This window comes from Lynx rufus, unplaced genomic scaffold, assembly GCF_022079265.1.
Source record: "Lynx rufus isolate CCGP_SWC_20201006 ecotype Redwood Valley unplaced genomic scaffold, mLynRuf1.p SCAF_3, whole genome shotgun sequence".
In the NCBI taxonomy this organism is placed as follows: domain Eukaryota; kingdom Metazoa; phylum Chordata; class Mammalia; order Carnivora; family Felidae; genus Lynx; species Lynx rufus.
Genome location: NW_025814845.1, coordinates 170,119,511 through 170,141,155, shown reverse-complemented (window position 1 = coordinate 170,141,155; position 21,645 = coordinate 170,119,511). Strand labels below are relative to the sequence as shown.

Below are 21,645 nucleotides of genomic sequence, written 5' to 3'. Positions count from 1 at the left end.
GAACCAAAATCAAGACATGGACGCTTAACCACCTGAGCCACCAGGCACCCTGAATTGGTTTTTCATTATAGCTCTAATTCTCCCCTGAGTTCTTTCACCTCAATTCTGAGTTATATTGTTCTTTCATGTTTTGTATTACTTAACTTCTTCAGCATGTTTGGAATATTAGATTATAGTTTTTATCTATTTTGTGGGCATTTCTTTCTGGCACATTTTCATTGTCTAGAGATGTAATTCTTTTAAAATTTTTGTATGGGATTTTCTGTTGCTCATTTAACATAAAAGTTGTTTCCTTAACTTGAGAAAGGTGGGCTGACTCAGGAAAGATTTTCTAATTTCATGGCTCTAGAGTTCCCTTTTCTATTGTTTTTGTGAAGTATTGAAATGTATGGCAGTCACCTTCTGATACATTCTGGTTCTGCTAGACCTTTCTGCCTTTTATCTGGACTCCTTTTTCTTGGGTCACTGTTGTTTTTGTTCTGTTCAACTGGATTCTTTTTCCAACATCTTATCCTTGGTAGTGGGCTTTGTCCTAGAAGGGATTTTTGGTTGGTGGGTTTCGAGAGTTCATTTCCAGCCTGCTCAGTTCTCACTGCAAATGCCTGCATCCATTTCCACATCCAGATACGCCTTCCACTTTGAGTATGGTGTTCTCAGATCGACTTACTGAGCTTTGAAATGAGTATGGATTACTTGGGAATTCTTGGGTTCATCACATACCCTGTTGTTTCTCGCAGCTTCTTCCTTCAAAGATGCCAGTACCACATTGCTCTTCTACCTTTCGGTGTTGGTGGGAATACCTTATCACCTAGTTTTGTCTTACATGCTGTCTGTGGGTCTCTGGTAGCTCTGGTATGCTTTTATGTGTGTTTTTAGTGTAGAAAAAATGATGCTGTGGCCATCTTCCCCAGTTCCCCAATCTTAACTTTTTTATTGTAATTTCTAGATCCTCAGACAGATTCTAAACTACCTGAAGGGTTGTCAGGATCTCACACAGACTGGCTAACGTTAAACGTCGGAGGGCGTTACTTTACAACTACACGGTAGGTGCATGTGAATGTGTGCACATGTGTGTGTTGGACCGGGGCGGGGGCACTACGTAGTGTTTGTTCTTTCCTGCAATTTTGCTGATTTCCTTAGAAGACACTCCATTGCTGCTTAAAGTACTCTGTGATCTTAAACATTTTTTAGAAAGTTTTTTCAAGAGTAGAAAAATGATTCCCAAGTCATTCCAAAGAAAGCATGAAAGGCATGAACATGCTTTTTAGATAGCAAATATTTCAGGCTTTTAGACCATGCTCTTTAGATGTCAGGTAATACGCATGCAACACAAGTAAAGATGAACAACATTGAAATCTGTAGCGACTACAGCTGCTTAGATTAAAGGGATAAGAAACATGTTAAGTTTAGGTCAGGAATATTGTGATATGATAGCTTGCTAGAAGGATAGATGAGTGTTTTAAGTTAAAGGAAACGAAAACAATATTTGAGTCAAAGGAAGTGCCAGATTAGAAGGGATTTTGATAAATGGCAACTTACTGCACGTTTTTGTTCCCCAGCATCACTCCTACCAGGTTATAGCATGCATCTTTTTGAAAGAGCAGCTGGGATCGAGTATACTCTTGACTTAAAATATGTTTGTTTATAAAGACAAATGGAGAAATCAATTTTTTTCCCTGAATTCTTAGGAGCACTTTAGTGAATAAAGAACCTGACAGTATGCTGGCCCACATGTTTAAGGACAAAGGTGAGTGCAACACATGGTTTTCACATTTTGTGTGATCTGTTTGTAGCTATATTGACCTAACTCTTGTCCTTCTGTGCTTTTTTAATGGTATCAATAATTTTTACGGGGGTAAAAACTTGCTAGTATGTAATATAATTTTTCTTCATAAATTTCTAACTTTTTTTCTTGTTTATGGGGGGTTTTCTTCGCTGAAATGGTGACACAGGTGTCTGGGGAAATAAGCAGGATCATAGAGGAGCTTTCTTAATTGACCGGAGTCCCGAGTACTTTGAACCCATTTTGAACTACTTGCGTCACGGACAGCTCATTGTAAATGATGGCATTAATTTATTGGGTGAGTTTTTAGTATGATTCCTCACATTTTTGTAAGTTTAGGATATTTAATTTGTTTTCACTTGTTTAGTACTATAGTATATTTTCATAAGGTAGAAGTATATCTTTTCCACTTTTAAAACCAAATTATTTGTACGTATATGAGTGTATATAGATATAGAAACAGGCACAGATAGTCTTTGTGTCTATGGGTATATGTTTAGACAACCCATGAATTCTGATTTTAGATTCTAAATAGATTCAGATTTTATCACGAGGGACTCTAAAGGATTTTGTTGTTTTTAATTGAACTGGGACTGTGACTTGACTTCAAGTTATGGACCTTCCCATTATACTGAGATGTAGAGTCGTCAAAAGGGGAAATTCTACTTCAGAATCATAAGAATGGATTAGAAACTCAGTACTACGACTTACAACTCAGTTCCCCAAGCTTAACTTGGGGAAAGTCTGAGTGTGCTTTGAAAACTGAGTATTAAGAATCTATTTGTCTCTGACTACATCACAGGATATTCACACCATGGAGATGATATAGACCAAAGCTCTTATAAAGCAGTAGATGCGTATTCAAAACTGATGGGCCTCGAAGTGACTAAATTTGGTTTGACTTGGTGGAGAGCATGGTGATCTTGAGTGTGCAATCTCTCTCAGCTTCTACAGATTGTTGCCATGTGGGTGTGTGGACCTAGGGTGTCAGAGCCTTGATTTTTAAAGAAAAGCTGGAAATCTAAAACTTTATGTGAAATTTTCTGATCTTGAAAATACTACCATCAGAATCAGGGAGGGGCTAGCTTACAATCTCTGTAGAACAATAGATAACAGTAACTTTTATTGTTGCTGTATTAAATTTTATACTGCCTTTAAGGCTTACCCATTGCAAAAAGTGACCTTATGTGACCCTTCATCTGGCTCCATACCTATTCATAACAAATTCTTGTTGCTTTTTTATTTATTTTTCACCTTCTACCAACTGTTGCTTAAAACCATGTACAACCTATTTTTTTTACCTTAGTCATTCTGCAGAAATTATCATTAGAACAATAAGCGATAGTACCCTCTCATACAATCCTTCGCTTTTCAGCAGCTAGATCACTCTGCTGCTTATACTCTAGTGGCCACTTTTTTCTCCTGGGGACATTTAAATCTCACTGAGGACATCCTATGGGCTCTTTGATGCTTCCCAGTTTAATTTTTCTCTATGCTATCACTGATAGCATTTCATATCCTCCCCTCCTAGGAAATAACGTCAGAAATATACATCCATGCTATCTCAGACTTCAGCGATACAGGCTATTGACAAGCTATGCTTGGCTCCTTTTTCAAGTCTCTTGCTGGAAAGGCTCTTATTTATGCAGTTGTTCAGCAAGCAGAGGTCTATACTGGATTCATTTTATAGAACATTACTTCTGATGAGTATAAAATCCATCCAAACTCAGCTACAAGTTGCCCCCAAGTAGTTATATGCTTTATAATCATTGACACTGATTTCTCTTCCCTCTGTTGACTTAAATGACCTTGTCTTGCTCTTCCTAATTTGTGCTTTCATCAGTGAATATATTTTTTGCTTACTTTCATTATTTCTTTTGTTTTCTGCCTTTAATGACCTTCAGTTTTTCCAGTGAATCATGTCTTCCTTTTCTGTTTGCATTTGTCTTCAAAACCTTCTTTTTCTGATTTAAATCATCGTTCCCTACCTCATTGCTAAATCTCACTTCAGGTATTCTCTAACTTGAGAACTTTTCTGGCATTTCAATATTTATTTCCCTGAAGTTGACATAAATTTTCTGAACTCCCGTTTGATACGGTAAAAGGAGAATGGTCTTAAATGTCAGAAAACATACAATGTAATAATGATCATTTATCGAGAACCTATAAGGTGCCAGGCATTATACCAGATAATATATATGCCTATCTCTTTTTTTTTTTAATTTTTTTTTCCAACGTTTATTTATTTTTGGGACAGAGAGAGACAGAGCATGAACGGGGGAGAGGCAGAGAGAGAGGGAGACACAGAATTGGAAACAGGCTCCAGGCTCTGAGCCATCAGCCCAGAGCCCGACGCGGGGCTCGAACTCAGAGACCGCGAGATCGTGACCTGGCTGAAGTCGGACGCTTAACCGACTGCGCCACCCAGGCGCCCCATATGCCTATCTCTTTTAATACATCTGTCAGTTTTGTGAGTAAAGTAATAATACCCCCATTTCACAAATGTGAATGGGAACTTTAAGAGAAAGGGTAAGTAGCTTCTCTAAGACCAAAAAGGTAGTAAGTGGCAGAGCTGGGATTCAAATCTGATTCTTCCTGGTGCTGATAGAAAATGTGCTAAATATTCCTTCCTTTTCTCAACTGTCCCCCATAGATGCCTCTTGCATTTATAAGGCTTTTCCGGAAGTTTTTAAGGTTTGCTTCTGAACCTAGAAGTAGAAAAAAATCTTTACCGCATCCCTTGGCGGAAGTGGGAGGGTAGGTTTCTGATTGACTCGGAAGATCTTGGCACACCGAGAGCGAGGCCCACGAGAACCCTTTCTGTGGTGGGTTTCTACCAGGGACAGTTACGATATGTGGCTGCCCCTTCGTGAGGGATCCAGAGAGGAAGCCCCTCTGGGGTGGACCAGAAAGTGTTGTGCCAGAGCCACAGCCTGACTAGTGTGCTGTTCATCAGATGACCTTTGTTTTGCGACTGGAATATCAGAGGTGGAATTGGGCCTTTCCTGAGGAGATCCTAATCTTCCCAGATAACTGCTGTGGTTTTCCATATCTACATACAGTTAGCCTTATTAGCTTGCAACTATTTCAAGGGAGAGATTATGTTTCTTATTTTCTTTGTAATTTCTGAGTCCTTAGTAATTTTTTTTAACAAGTAGACCCAGCTAACCGAATGACTGAGGTCATTTGAAGGAAAATGGATTCCAAATTTATTCCCAAATACTCTGATGGAGATGTTTAACAGATGTAAGAACATACAGATTACATAATAAGTCACCTAGAGAATGTGCAGACTTTTTTTTAACCAAGTTAAGGAAAGTGAATGATACAATCTTTTCTGTCATTTAGAAATCTTTTTTTAAGGGGCTCCTGGGTGGCTCAGTCGGTTGAGCGTCCGACTTCAGCTCAGGTCATGATCTCACGGCCCTCGTGGGTTCGAGCCCCGCGTCGGACTCTGTGCTGACAGCTCAGACCCTGGAGCCTGCTTCGGATTCTGTCTCCCTCTCTCTCTGCTCCTCCCCCGCTCATGCTGTCTCTCTCTGTCTCTGAAAAACAAATAAAACATTAAAAAAAAAAAAAGGAAATCTTTTTTTAAAAATTGATTCTCTTCTATGAGTGATTTCTGAATCATTCTTTTGACTTTTATGTTGAAACTAATTTAGTTTTATTCATTTCTACATTTTTCTGATTAAGTAAACGATATTTGTGACAAACTTATTCAGATCTGCTGCATTGAAGAAGTCAGTGAAATGTTCGATTAGGTGAACTAATCACTTATTATTAGGTTCACAATCAAATCTGTAGCAATTATTTTAGGAACTTGAGATAGTAGGAGTTTTTTCTTGTAGCCTACTTAAAGTGATTTTCGGGGCACCTGGGTGGCTCAGTCAGTTGAGCGTCCATCTTCGGCTCAGGTCATGATCTCACAGCTCATGAGTTTGAGCCCTGTATCAGGCTCCGTGCTGACAGCTCAGAGCCTGGAGCCTGCTTCAGATTCTGTGTTTCCCTCTCTCTCTCTCTGCCCCTCTCCCACTCGTTCTCCCTCTCAAAAATAAATACAAACACTTAAAAAAAATTTTTTTTAAGTGATTTTCAGAAAATTTTGAAATCTGAAAGGCTTTCATTCTAATTCATTAGTTTTCTATGTTTTTCTTTGGCTGAATGTAAACTATTTAGAAAAACTTTGTTTCACAAATATTTTTAAAATATTCTTTATGCATGTTCTTTTTTTAAATTTTTAAAAAATTTTTTTTTTTAACGTTTATTTATTTTTGAGACAGAGAGAGACAGAGCATGAACAGGGGAGGGGCAGAGAGAGAGGGAGACACAGAATCTGAAACAGGCTCCAGGCTCTGAGCTGTCAGCACAGAGCCTGACGTGGGGCTCGAACTCACGGACCGTGAGATCGTGACCTGAGCCGAAGTCGGACGCTCAACCGACTGAGCCACCCAGGCGCCCCTCTTTATGCATGTTCTAAACATTAGTTACTTTTCTGATTGATAACCTACTTGTTGAATTTCACTTGTGTTGTGAGGATTTAACAAATAATTCCATAAATATTAAAATGAATAGTTTTCTATTAAAAGGCAAATCGATTTTATTGTGATAGGTGTGTTGGAAGAAGCCAGATTTTTTGGTATTGACTCATTGATTGAACACCTGGAAGTGGCAATAAAGGTAAAGCTCTTTTTACATTAGCCAGTATTACATTTATTGTAGCTGTCTCCCAAAATGCTCCACTGATTTCTTAATATCTTTTTCAAGAATTCTCAACCACCAGAGGATCATTCGCCAATATCAAGAAAGGAATTCGTTCGATTTCTTCTAGCCACTCCAACCAAATCAGAATTGCGTTGCCAGGTAATTAAAGCAGACTTTTACATGAGTTATTGGTGTCAGCAAAGCCGTAAGTAAAGTTTTACATTCTTCTAGGATTTTTTTTTTTTTTTTTGCCTTATGTTCCTATTTCATGCAAGATAGAATTTAATTATGGGTTATAACATTGATTTAATCCCAAAATGGTTAGCAAAAAAAGAGGTGTAATAGCATTTTTTATTATCTAATATGCCTCACGTAACAGTTTTTGAGTAGGACATAGAAATTGCAGCTATTAAAATACAGAGTCAATTTTTTGTACAGTTGTTATGTATGGCCAGGCAGTGGCAGATACTTCTTATGTATTATAGCACTAAAGGTTTAAAAACCACAATACTTACATTTTAAGAATACTACTACCTTGGGGTTGCCTGGGTAGCTCAGGCAGTTAAGTGTCCAGCTTCGGCTCAGGTCATGATTATGCAGATCATGAGTTCAAGTCCCGCGTTGGGATCTGTGCTGACAGCTCGGAGTCTGGACTGTGCTTCGGATTCTGTGTCTCTCTCTCTCTCTCTCTCTCTCTCTCTCTCTGTCCCTCCCCCGTTCACGCTCTGTCTCTCTCAAAAATAAATACTAAAAAAAAAATTAAACTACCTTGAATTATTGAATACTTATAAATATTATTATAAATATTATAATTATTTATATATATTAATTATATAAATTATATAAATAATACCTACAACACGTACATGGCCAACAAATCACTCCTTAGAAATTTCTGCACATAAATGAGGTATACCCAGGCTGCATTCTAATATTACATTTAGAGTCTCTTTTACTAAGAACCCATTAAGGACACTCATGTTATATCTCAGTTCCATCTGATCATGTGTTCTTGTAAACTCCAAATGACTGAACTGCCAATTGCTTCTAAAAAAACTTGATGGTTAGCTATAGTAATTAAATGTGATATAGCAGATGGTTTAAATTTTGTGACAATTTGTGTTTTTTAATTTTAGGGTTTAAACTTCAGTGGTGCTGATCTTTCCCGTTTGGACCTTCGATACATTAACTTCAAAATGGCCAATTTAAGCCGCTGCAATCTTGCACATGCTAATCTCTGCTGTGCAAATCTTGAACGAGCTGATCTCTCCGGATCAGTGCTTGACGTAAGAATCCTCTTTAGTTACAAGAGAAAATTAAATGTTTAGTCTGTTGAACGGTCTTAAAGAGCAGAAATGATCTCTCTCTCTTACTAGAGATTTTACTTGAAAACGGATGATAAAACCCAAGACCCTGAAAGTGAAATGTGTCGGTTTTGCAACTTTGATATCCTTCAATAAGTGAGGATCTGAAAGAGTTAGCAACTAATAAGAAATTAAATCTGGAAATTAGATCTTGATCTCCTCAATATAGTATACTTTATCAGAACTTCTATTTTCAGTGAAATTAGTAGGGCAAAGCTGAAAAGGACTTTTGAAATCTTCTATTCAACTGCATTTGTGGAATGGGGAAAAAAAATTGCTCCAGAGGTATTTGGCAGAGATATTTTGAAATAAACATGAGGGGTGCCAGTCTGTGTAAGTTAGCATCTCCGTGGCTCTCCTCTCTTTATCTACATACGTGTGTGGTGTGTGTGTGTGTGTGTATGTGTTTACATATATGTATGTATATACACTTGACCTTTGCACCACGGGATTTAGGGGCACTGACCTCTGTGCAGTTGAAAATACGCATATAATTTTACTCCCCCAAAATGTCACTACTAACTGTTTGCTGTTGACCAGAAGCCTTACTGATAACATAAACAGTCGATTAGCACATATTTTGTATATGTATTATATACTGTATTCTTACAATAAAGTAAGAGAAAAGAAAATGGTAAGAAAATCATCAGGAAGAGAAGATACATTTACAGTCCTGTACTGTATTGATTTTTAAAAATCTACATGTGGGGCGCCTGTATGGCTCAGTGAATTAAGCATCTGACTCTATTTCTGCTCGGGTCATGAGCTCACAGTTGGTGAGATCAAATGCTGCATCAAGCTCTGTGCTGAGAGCACGGAACCGCTTGGGATTCTCTCCCTCCCTCTGCCCCTCCCCTACTTACACGCACACATGCACACGCTTTCTATCAATAAATAAATAAACTTTAAAAACACAAAAATAAAGTATCCACATATAAGTGGACTCATGCAGTTCGAACCCATGTTGTTCAAGGGTCAAATGTGTATGTAGGTGTATAGGTGTATGTGTGTCTGTACATATGTATATGCATGTGTTTCTCTAAAAATTACCTATGTTAATTTGGGGGTAGAGGATACATGCAGAACCAGCAGCGAAATGTACTCACTTCTAACAACTTCAGGTTCCTTAATACCAAGGCCCATGTCTATATGTCTTTTGAATTAACAACACCTAATATAGTACATTGCTTTAAGTAGTCATTGAATAGATGGTTATTGAATTTTATAATTTTAGTTGTATTCCTTACTTGCAACCTATTTTTCCATGAAGTTTATAATAGCAGATCTATAACAAAATCTGTCAATATACATTTCCATTATTTTCACTTTACTTGTTCCATCTTATGAGGAAGGACCACATTGCTAGCAAAATGAGTGAAAGAGTAACAGCACAAAGAAAAAAGTTTGAAGGACCTAGTCTTATTATTTTTTAATGTTTGCTTATTTTGAGAGAGAGAGAGCGTGTGTATGCATGCACGGGGGAGAGGCAGAGAGGGAATCTTAAGCAGGCTCCATGCCCAGCAGACACAGGGCTTGATCTCATGATGGTGAAATCACGACCTGAGCCGAAATCAAGAGTAGAAAGCTTAACTGACTGAGTCACCCAGGCGCTCTGAAGGACTAGTCTTTAAATAGTGAAATGATGAGAGATCACTTGTCTGGCTTTTGTTAAGGATAAAACAAACAAACAAAAATAAGAAGACAGTCTGGGTCATTCAGTAGAGCTGGTTTTGAGTTCTGTTTAATTATAGTAATGCTAACTCTGAACCTGCACCATAATTTTCTTAACTGTAAATACTTGTTCTATCCATCCTGTACAGTTGATAAACTGAAGTGCTATAGAATTGTAAATTTAATTACTAACGTTAGAAGTGGCTCATGTTGAAGAGTCATTCATTGCCCAGGGTATATAGGCTGTGAAGTCAAAACTAATTGCTAATTGTCCTTGGCATTTGAAGATGAATGCTAATGAATAGCCATCATGTCTACAAAACATGATGTGTGCTAAGCAGTCTGCTGATACACCTAATGGCTCCATTTTCTTTTTTTAAGTTTTTTTTTTTAACATTTATTCATTTTTGAAAGACAGAGACAGAGCACAAGCAGGGGTGGGGCGGAGAGAGAGGGGGACACAGAATCTGAAGCAGGCTTCAGGCTCTGAGCTGTCAGCACAGAGACCAACATGGGGCTCGAACTCACGAACCGTGAGATCATGACCTGAGCCAAAGTCGGACGCTCAGCCGACTGGGCCACCCAGGTGCCCCTCCACTATTTTTTTAAAATGTTTGTTTTTTTTTGAGAGAGCGAGAGAGACAGAGTGTGAGCAGGGGAGGGGCGGAGAAAGAGGGAGACACAGAATCCAAAGCAGATTCCAGGCTCCGAGCTGTCAGCACAGCGCCCAGTGCAGGGCTTGAACCCACAAACCGCGAGATCATGACCTGAGCCAAAGTCGGACGCTTAACTGACTGAGCCACCCAGGTACCCCTCCACTACTCTTTCTTAATTTCTCACCCCATTTATCCTTCACGGGCTGTGAGACCTTTCCATAGGAACCATGTGATTCTGCTGTCAACCAGGGTGATCTCAGCTGCTATCTCTGTTGAGCAGAACATGTCTATGCCACATTATTCTGTCAGCCTGCTTTAAGAATGTTTCTTCTGCACACTCTTTTTGCCATCAGTGACTTCAGCATGCTGCATAGAAGCTGATGTAATAACTCAGCTATTACATATCTGTTGCATATTCAAGACTTAGAATGGTGAGGGCTGACGGGGGCCTTGATGGTCATCACGTATGACCCTGTTGTTAGACTGAGAAACTGAAACCTAGAGACTTGCCTGGGCCCAAAGAGGCTAATGTGTTAGCACAGTTGGAGCTAGACAGACTACAGCATGCGTTTTCTTTTCCTTATTTCTTTTTTTAATGACTTTTTCATGTGCAAAATGTCAAGCATATACAAAAATAGAATACTATAATGAATCCTGCTTGTTACATCTATTAACTCAGATGTAACTTCAGAAGGTATCATCAACATATAAACAATCTTGTCTGTACCTCTTTATAGATTATTTTGAAGTAACTCACTATTTCACCTGTAAATATTTTGTTTATCCCTTAAAGACCATTTAAAAAATATAATCTTAATGCCATTATCATACATTAGAAATCATGGTAATAACTGCTTTCATCAAAGCCCTATGCCCCTTGATACATTTAAGGTAGCAAAACTCTGAACATCTGGTTTACTAAGCAGCTGAGTTCTGAACCCTCCATGTTGGTGACTATTGGTGACCTGCTTGTACCATTTGATGAGTTGGAGGGTGAATGACATGCTTTCTGTGGTTGAAGATGGAAAACTTCACTGAATTTCTTATAAATTTGTTTTTTTTGTGTGAGATTCCATAAGGGTCAGGTTTGAGGACAGAGCCGTACTTATAATTACCTTAGGACTTTTAATCTATGTGTGTCATTAGGTCTGAAATGAGTCTCTTGTAGGCAGCATATAGGTGGTTCTTGCTTTTTTATCATTCAGTCAGTCAATATCTTTTGATGGGAGCATTTAGTACATTTACATTCAAAGTCATTATTGATACGGATGTACTTATTGCCGTTTTGTTAACTGGTTTTACAGTTATTTGGGTAGTTCTTGGTTACTTTCTTCTCTTCCTATCTTTCCTTGTGGTTTGATGGCTTCCTTTAGTGATTTTGCTTGGATTCCTTTCTCTTTGTTTTTTGCATATCTATTACGGGTTTTTGATTTGTGGTTACCATTAGGTTCATATATAACATCTCTGTATCCGTATAAAGTTGATGGTTGCTTAATTTTTTTTTTTTTTTTTTTTTTTTTTTTTTTTTTTTTTTGAGAGCATGAGCATAGGAGGAGCAGAGAGAGAGGGAGACAGATATGAAACAGGCTCCAGGTTCTGAGCTGTCAGCACAGAGCCCAACACAGGCTCCAACCCACGAATGCGAGGTCATGACATGAGCTGAAGTCGGACGCTCAACCGACTGAGGCACCCAGGTGCCCCTTAGTTGCTTAAGGTTAAACCCATTCTAGGTGGACTAAATTTTTACTCCCCTCCCAACACATTTTATGTATATAGTGTCATCCTTTACATCCTTTTATTTTGTGAATCCCTTGACTTATTTTTATAGGTATAATTGACTTTCTTGTTTTTGTGCTGTAACCTCCCTCCTGGTTTTCTAAGTGATTCATTTACTACTTTTATTATATTTCCATTTACCTGTGAAATGTTCTCCATTCCTAATTTTCTTACTCCTGATTATGTCCTTTTCTTTCCACTCAGAAAATCGCCTTTAACATTTCTTGTAAGACTGGTTTAGCGGCGATGAATTGCTTCATCTTTTGTTTTGGGAAATGCTTTACCTCTTTTTCTATTATGAATGGTAGCCTTGCTGGGTAGAGTATAATTGATCTCAGGTTTTTTCCTTTCGTGTCCTACACTCTCTTCATTCCTGCAGTTTCTGCTGAAAAATCAGCATATTGCCGTATGGGATTTCCCTTGTATGTAACTGTTTTCTTTTCTCTTGCTGCTTTTAATTTCTCTCTTTATCACTGCTTTTTGCCATTTTAATTATTATGTCTCTTGGTGTGGACCTCCTTAAGTTGATTCCATTGAGGTCTCTTTTCCTCCTGGATCTGGATTTGTTTCCTTCCCCAGATTCGGTAAGTTTTCAGCTATTATTTCTGCCCCTTTTCTTTCTCTTCTGTTTCTGAGATCCCTGTAATGCATATGTTACTACACTTGATGTCACTGAGTTTTTTCTTTTTGCTGTTCATCTTGGGTGCTTTCCATTATTCTGTCCTCCAGCTCACTGATCCGTTCTTCTGCTTCCTCTAGTCTACTATCTATTCCCTCTAGTGTAGTTTTAATTTCACTTAAGTTCTTCATCTCTGATTGGTTCTTTTTTATATTTCCCATCTGTTAAGGGTCTCACTGAGATCCTCCACCCTTCTCAAATCCAGTAAGTATCTTTATGACCATTACTTTGAATTATCTATCAGGCATATAGCTTATCTCCATTTCATTTAGTTCTTTTGCTTTGATTTTGTCCTCTTTCATTTGGGATCTATTCCTGTTTCCTCATTTTGTGTAACTCTCTGTGTCTGTTTCTGCGTATTAAGAAAGTCAGCTATGTCTCCTGCTCTTAAAAGTAATGGCCTTATGAAGAAGAGGTCCTGTAGTGCCCTGTAGTTCCATGTCCCTTGCTTTCCCCAGAACCAGGCAGTTCAGGCATAGGTGTCTCCCGTGTGTGTTGTGTGGGCCCTTCTATCGAGGCTGAGCTGCTTTAGCTTTCAGTCAGCTGCAGTGGCCCCATTTGCCTGTTGTGGGCGGGGTTTGGTCCCTGTGCTGTCAAGGGCCGGTCTGGGGCCACCTTGGGCTTGTAGTTGGGTCAGCCAAGCCACCTGCCCGCAGGCTGTTTGCCGGGGCTACAGTCACACCTACCTACTTGCAGGGTGCTTTCCCTGGGTTGTCGCCTTGGGAACTTAGATAATAGCTACAGTCTGTTTTACCTGGGTGCACGGCACGGAGAACCAGAGACATTTATTTTTATATTATCAGCTTCCTGTCTTACTGATGTTTCTGTGTATTTAAAACACCGTCATCTTTCGGGGCGCCTGGGTGGCGCAGTCGGTTAAGCGTCCGACTTCAGCCAGGTTACGATCTCGCCCGCGTCAGGCTCTGGGCTGATGGCTCAGAGCCTGGAGCCTGTTTCCCTCTGTGTCTCCCTCTCTCTCTCTGCCCCTCCCCCGTTCATGCTCTGTCTCTCTCTGTCCCAAAAATAAATAAACGTTGAAAAAAAAAAAAAATTTAAAACACCGTCATCTTTTAGTTATTTTGGTCCTTCTGCATCCTCATTTTCTTACCTCTCAGGCTGAGCTTCTGTATTGCCTGTGTGCTGTAGCACCTGTACTACCTCTGCAGAGGCAGACGTGGGAATGCGTGTGCATTTGTCAGCTTTCTGTGATCTGAAATGATCTGCAGCTTATTTCCCTTTCAGCAGAATTGACAGTATGGTGAATGGAATTGTACTCATAAAACAGGATTTTTCCTATTAGGTGTGGCAATAAGGTAACGTGATCAGCCTTAGGATTTTTAGATTCTTCACTGTTGTAGTTATAATGACAACTACAATTATTTATATAGTGCCCTACGATTTTTAAGACACTTTTACATTCATCATCTACTTTGATGGTCACAGTGTGGGAAGTCCTAATGTTAATGTCAACTTTATGGCTTCCTGCCTTATCTGCTAGTTGTTGGAGTTCAGATCTGATGGCACTGAATCCTCAGAGGTAAATTAACATAATTCAAAATTCTAACATATATTTTCTAGTTTTTTACTCTTTGTATTTTGTGCTATAATTTGGGCGTTCAAGGTTGACAATGCTGTGTAGCAGTGATTGGTACATGAAGATCTGACAAACAATTTGTAGGGTTTTGTAGCTAGATGATACCTTTAACTGCTGGCCTTAGTATTCTGACCTATGAAATGAAGGTAGTAATAGCATGATTGAACATCAAGAATTTTATTGATTCCTGCAGTAAGAAAGAAGAGAAATCCCTACTCCTGATAAGATTATGTGTTCCTTACCCATACATCTTAGCTCTCATAGTGTCCTACCCAGGACTGTTTATAAACATAGAAATAGGGATGTTACAGTTCTAGCCCCCCAACTTTTTAAATAAATTTTTTTAATGTTTATTTATTTTTGAAAGAGAGAGACAGAGCGTAAACGGGGGAGGGACAGAGAGAGAGGGAGACAGAATGTGAAGCCATCTCCAGGCTCTGAGCTGTCAATACAGAGCCCAACGGTGGAGTTCAAACCCATGGGCCAGACCAGGAGATCATGAGCTGAGCCGAAGTCAGTCACTCAACCAGCTGAGCCACCCAGGTGCCCCTGACCCCCCAATTTTTTTTTTATCTAAACTATTATCTGTGTAAAATGGACATGCTGTTGTTAATTAGGTTGTTGTTTCTTTGAAAATGGTTCTTTCAAAAGAACTGTGTCTTCAGAGTGGTTCTCAGCTCTTGGTTGATTCCAGTTAGAAAAGTCTTCATTATAAACAGAAAATAATTGATTGTGAGTGTATGGAATTGAGCTTCCTCCCCTTCTCTATTTTTTTCTTTTATTGTTTGAGCCCGTTTTTTTCTTTTCCAAACAAAATTCTGAATGTTAAAACGTGGACTTTTCTCTTTTTCTTGCCAGTGTGCAAATCTCCAGGGAGTCAAGATGCTCTGTTCTAATGCAGAAGGGGCATCCCTGAAACTGTGTAATTTTGAAGATCCTTCTGGTCTTAAAGCCAATTTAGAAGGTGAGATTCTATCTATAATTACATTTTCTAAGGTGAGAACATATCACAAAGTAAAAAGTCCAACAAAATAATTGTTACGGAAAAATCGTGACCGCTACTGGGGGGTAGATTTCTTCTGCCATCGTATTTGGTCTCAGTCATGTGCTAGGCAAGAAGTTAGGGGAAATCCAGCCTCTACTATTGAATAAGGCTTCAGTTGGAGAATTAAATGTCAACATCTCGAACTTTGAAATTAAACAGTATACGCTCACAGTGACTAAAATGAATTTGTTTGCACAAAGCTAGGCAGTTTCTGTCATTTTTAGATTAATGTTTTATTTATGAATTTCTTATTGCTCTGTTGTGTCAGTGAACTGGTCACTTCATTTATTTGTATGTTTAGAGTACAGGGGACTTACCTTCCTTATCATAAACTTACGGAAGCATATTATAAAAGTGCTAATTATCTTAAGACCGAATTGAATTCTTCCCTCAAAAATATAGACTAAAACATTCTTAATTCATAGAACAAGCAAACAGATTGTTAACAATGAACGCTTTATATGTGTAAGTTGGTTGAGAGACTGAGATTTATGGTTCACGGAGTCCTTTCCAAAAGTTAAAGAGCCTGTCATTCACCTCCATTAAGTAAACTAAACCTGCGGTTTTTTGAAGGGAGAGGACTATAAATATTTTGAAGTTCAACTGCTATCAAAATATATTCACTGTAGGTGCTAATCTGAAAGGTGTGGATATGGAAGGAAGTCAAATGACAGGAATTAACCTGAGAGTTGCTACCTTAAAAAACGCGAAGTTGAAGAACTGTAACCTCCGAGGCGCAACTCTGGCAGGAACGGATTTAGAGGTGAGTCACCAATGTTTGAAGAGCGTTTGGTAATCTACAGTTACTGAGCCTGTCCTGCAAAATGTATCGAGGTCACCAGCAAAGTCATTGGCTGGTAAAAACTGCCAGGGAGCACGCCCGCACAGCCGGAGCAGTGTTCTCCTGTCGATTGCTTGTTTCAGCAGACGTGCCTCCCAGAGCAGGATTCAGTCACACGGGCCATGGGTCCCAGTTTCAGATTGAAAGATTCATCTGACAGTCGGCCGAAGCCGATTTCATTTGTCCTCTGTTCCTTGGGTCTCCTTCAAGTAGATGTGTTTGATGACTGCTTTACTGATCGAATTTATTGTGTTTTTCTTCAGTTTTAAGTCCAGACAGAATTAAATGGGGCCAGATTATCTTTTTAACTGTTCGAGAAATGTCAAAGATATCCAGGTTTGAAATCAGGTTAAGAGACAGCCTATTCTAAATTGGAATCGTGTTCTTTTTGAATCACGATTTGAGCTTTTAACTTTGCGCGTCTTTTTCATCAGAATTATATACGTTGTCTTGATTCGCAAATGTAGCTGGCAGGCTCAAAGACTGTTGATAGGTCTCTTGGTGCTGTCCCCATAGCACTTTTTGCAATGCTGGACGCGTTCTAAATCTGTTCGGGACAGTAGCCACCAGGCGCTGTGGCTGTTGAGCACTTGAAATATGGCCAGTGTAACTGAGAAACAGATTTTTAAATTTTACTTAATTTTAATTCATTTAAATATAAGTAGCCACATGTGGCTGTTGCCATCATATTGAACAGCACAGCCTTATCCGGGAAAACCTGGCATAGATCGGATTGGAGAGAAGAGTGGGTCAAAATTTGGCTTGTCATTGATTTTTCCCTTTTAATGTTTCTGCTTTGTTCTCTTGACAGATCTTAGCGGTAGAGTGGCAGGCCCCATTAAACTTAAAGGCAAAAAGAACCTGCCCAAGGCCAAAAATAGAAGCCTATTATAAGCACAGTTCCTTAATTTTTTATTCTTTGGTACTGTCACCAAAAATGATGATTTTTTTTTCCCCTTGGTTTTAGTTACCGTGTAGGTAAACACCAGAAGTCTTCCTGATGGCAACTGAATGCAGACTAGTCAGGTTGACTGTTTGAAGGGCAGCTGGTGACATTCTGTCCTAAAAGGTTATGTGCAGTCACCCACCATCCCCAAGGACTTACCCACGATCTGTCTCATCTGCCACTCTGTGATCTCAAGAGAAATTTCAAAGCAGCTTCCAATTGTGGTGGTAGTTACACTGTTATATATACATTTGTTAAAACTCATTGAATTGTGCACATAATTTGGGGTTTAAAAAAAAAAAAAAGCAGTTCCCTGCTATAAAAATGTTCGAGTTGGGGAATGGAAAAATCTATTATAATGTAATTAGTAAGTAAGATCTCTTTCTCTCAGTTGTTTTCTTTTTAAATTTTTTAAACATCTATTTATTTTTGAGAGACAGAGACAGAGCAGGAGCAGGGGAGGGGCAGAGAGAGCGAGAGACACAGAATCTGAAGCAGGTTCCAGGCACTGAGCTGTCAGCACGGAGCCCAACACGGGGTTCAAACCCACAAACCGTGAGATCATGACCCAAGCTGAAGTCGGACGCGTAACTGACTGAGCCACCCAGGTGCCCCTCAGGTTTTTGGGGTTTTTTTTAATAGTGCTTACCTGCCCTGCCTTTTGTTGTCCTCGGATTGTGGTAAATTTGCATAGATATTTATTACGTTGGAGTCCATTCTGGGTTTTAAATGACCGATTCTAAAATATGGGAACAGAAGAGACACACTTCCTCTTTAACCTCTGTTTGTCAGTATTTGTGACTGTCAGCCTGACCACTCACCTAGAGAAAACAACTCCAGATATAGAAGAAAATCTGACTTTTTTCTAACACAGCAGTCTTCCAGAAATAACAGGGTTTCATGACGTTGGAACATTTTCCTCACGTGCCCCAGGAATCTTAGTTTCATGAATATTGTTTTTGTCTTGCAGAATTGCGACCTGTCTGGGTGCGATCTTCAGGAAGCCAACCTGAGAGGTTCCAACGTGAAGGGAGCTATATTTGAAGAGATGCTGACCCCACTACATATGTCACAGAGTGTCAGATGAGAATTTCAGGGCCGGAGGAAGATGCCCAAGATGAAAAATGTTGTCCTTCTCGCTTTTTTTTTTTCTCCACCCATTCAGTTGTCTAGAAGAAGTAGCGCTGTAAGGGAATAAAAAACAAACAAACAAAAACCCATTTAGAGGATTATGCTTGTTCTCAACGGTGCATAAAGGAAAAAAGTGACTTTTTTCCACATTCTGATTTTAACAGAGAAGCACTCATTTAATAGATGTAGAGAAGCTAGAGTAGCTTACTGCCTTTTGAGTGGAGTTAGGGGGATTTGGCTGGTTTTATGACCAGAAATAGGATCTATTATATTTGCTTTTAAATAGGCATGATGTGGAAATACCATCTTGGTTTGAAATGTATTCGAGGATTTTAATTTATGAAAAGCACAACATATGCAATTATATTTATTGAATCTCTAGATACAGTATGGGTATTTAAATTGTTAAACTTTACGAAAATTTCGAAAAGGTTCAGGTTTATTAATAGCTTTAGTGATGCCTCCCCTACTCTACATACCTGTCATGCCATATGAATATGGTGAGATCAGATTCCCCAAGGCTCTCTTTTCAGGTTCTTGTAACGTTTATTTTTTAGAACGAAACAGTAGCTAAATTAAATTAAATCCTCGGTTCTTACTGATTGAGACTGAGTGCAAGAAAAGACCTCAATGTCAGCTCAAGTTAAGGTGGAACTCTCCAGATGGACAAAGAGTTTACCTATCGCTACAACTTTTAAATGAGCATCCTTAGAATTTCATTCTAAGCAAGTTCCACTCAACGCCAAACCAGGCGATTTTATCAATTTACACTACTAGCCTTGTTTTCTCCTGTACAGTCAAAAGAAGCATAGGAAGTATATGTCAGAACCAAAAAACCAAGGTGCATTATCAATAGTAATTTAATTCAAATGCCAAATAGTTTCAACAGGGCCAGCTTAGAAATAGGCATTAAATCCCAGTCCACTGTCATCTTTTGGAAATCAACATAATGCCGTTAAAACCCCACAAGGGGAAGGGAAGCGATTTTAAATTGGCAATTTGATGATAGCCACCAAAAAACTCCAACAAAAATAAAGGCGTTGGACTGGTCCGAGATGTAATACCAATCAGTCAGCACCTGTGGTTCTTTTACTTCTTTCTGATTTAGTTCAAATTCTAGCCTGCTTTTCTTGAGTCCTCTCTGCAATAGCAGAGACAGGGCCTGTACTTCCTTACCAATAACCCGTTGTCCTTATGTCTACCCCAAGAGCAGGGATATAAGCTGTGTCCAAATAGGTTCTGAATTCTACAGACTCATCAGTTTGAAGCAATGAATCAGTAAAAACGACTTTGTCTCCTTTGGGAGAATGACGCGTGTTCAATATTTACGTAGCTTATTCTTCTATATATACATATGCAAAGCTTTCCTTAACGGTAAAGGGTGCATATGCGTAGTGAGAGCTCGCACCTTTACAGGTGAGGGAAAGCAATTTCAGAAATGAATTATTTTCTTTGCTTTATTATTTTTACCAAGACAGAGAAGTATTGTATTGAGAGATATCTATTTTCATAATCAATATGTGCCTAAATTATATTTAAATCATTTCACTCTGTACTATATTTTCAATAATTATAGAATGTGTTTGTTCATCCACTTAAGGGTACCTCTGTAGACATAAACCTAAAAATGCAGAAGAATCTGAAAGGTCTAAACATGGTATGCTTAGAAACTGCAGATTTTGGATCTAATGTATACTGCATTAATAAACGATGTGAAATGTTGAAAAGGAGTTTCTAGTCGTACTTTTGAAAATCGACTCTTGACCGTATTTCACTTACGTTTCTTCAGCATTAAGTTGATGACCAGCCCCGAGGGTCTGGGTGGAGAAGGAAATCCAACACAACGCTTATAATGGATTAGTCTGAAAGGGCCATTCATGCAAATTTACCCCTTTAAGCATGGTTTTTTTATGACCCTCTTTTTTAAAATCTGCCATGCTAACAACACAGGTTCAATTACAAGACTTCCAATGGTTCATTTGTGTTACTCTTTAGCTGATGAACGTTACAAGTTAGACTTACTAGGTTGGTTCAGTACATTGTCCCCAAAACATTCTCACCTGACTCGTAGGAGAGAGAATTTTGAGGCAGGAGTTTCAAAAGAGTACAACTTCTATTAAACCTAGTGATGGAACTTGTCTGTACACAGGTAAAAATACAATTGGGGGTGGGGGACTAGAAAATCGAAATCAGATTTTGCATACTGAGAAAATTCAGTACTCCTGTAATTATTTAGAGCCATATGTATTATGCTGTCATATCTAATTCAACTACAGTTTCAAAGAAAATTTAGTAGGAAATAGTGTAAATTCACTTTCTTATGACAGTGATTTACTATCATAAATCAAGGCATGGAATATTTTCTCCAGTTGCTCATTTTACGAACGGGTGGTTTATACTATAAATCTACCCCCATGTCAACTTCAAATCATGTTTAATGAAAAGCGCTAGAATTTTATTAAATTTCCAAGGAGGTATTATCTTTAAAATTAAAAAGCTCCACCTCTACAAAGAAAAGTGGTTATTTTCTACATAAAGCACCTTATGCAAGGATTAATTCTCTGAAAGCCTTTCACTACCTTTAAATATGTCAGCAGGAGTTCACCACGGACACTTCCTGCTGAGATTTTACATTAGGGCAAAAGAGGCTTGCGTCTGTCACTCATCAAGATTGCTAAGTCATTACTGTGGCATTTCAATAATTTTTAGGTGTTTTAAGGTTGAAAATGAAACCATTTTCCCTCTAAAGCCATATACTTTTTTTTTTTTCTTTTTAACGTTTATTTTTGAGACAGAGCATGAACAGGGGAGGGTCAGAGAGAGAGGGAGACACAATTTGAAACAGGCTCCAGGCTCTGAGCTGTCAGCACAGAGCCCGACGCAGGACTTGAACTCACGGACCACGAGATCATGACCTGAGCTGAAGTCGGACACTCAACGGACTGAGCCACCCAGGCGCCCCTAAAGCCATATCCTTTAAGATCTAGAAGTTTCTAAATTGAGAAAAAATTTCTGACAACTATGAAATCCAATACTTAAACCCAGTTTATTCAATTAAGCTTCATGATAAATGGATCTATCCTTGGAACTATGAAAAGATTCAAGGGATGCCTGGGTGGCTCAGTTGGTTAAGCCTCTGACTAGCTCAGGTCATGATCTCGCGGTTTGTGAGTTCAAGCCCCACGTCGGGCTCTATGCTGACAGCTCAGAGCCTGGAGCCTGCTTCAGATTCTGTGTCTCCCTCTCTCTCTGCCTCCCCACCCCCCCCACACACACACTCTGTCTCTTTCTCCTTCAAAAATGAAAAAAAAAAAGAAAAGAAAAGATTCAAAGTGTGTCCCTAAACATCAAAATCCCATTAATTGCATATTCAATCTCTTCCTTGGTACTGCAGAAAATAAATTTGGTCTTTGCCCTTCAGATCTATGTGATCTAAGGAGATGCAGATTTGGCATCGC

The 21,645-nt window shown here is 38.9% G+C and overlaps 1 protein-coding gene across 1 annotated transcript in view; it reads left to right on the top strand.

Annotated features, from left to right (window-relative positions):
• Positions 1-19,914, top strand: part of KCTD9 (potassium channel tetramerization domain containing 9) — a 37,466-nt gene extending 17,552 nt beyond the window's left edge. The window contains exons 4-12 of the mRNA XM_047090929.1: positions 947-1,043; positions 1,689-1,747; positions 1,953-2,081; positions 6,393-6,460; positions 6,548-6,643; positions 7,621-7,770; positions 15,083-15,188; positions 15,899-16,032; positions 18,027-19,914. Coding sequence (XP_046946885.1) covers positions 947-1,043; positions 1,689-1,747; positions 1,953-2,081; positions 6,393-6,460; positions 6,548-6,643; positions 7,621-7,770; positions 15,083-15,188; positions 15,899-16,032; positions 18,027-18,143 — 956 coding nt within the window. The 3' untranslated portion in view covers positions 18,144-19,914. The remainder of the gene's footprint in view (positions 1-946; positions 1,044-1,688; positions 1,748-1,952; positions 2,082-6,392; positions 6,461-6,547; positions 6,644-7,620; positions 7,771-15,082; positions 15,189-15,898; positions 16,033-18,026) is intronic.
• The last annotated feature ends 1,731 nt before the right edge of the window (positions 19,915-21,645 follow it).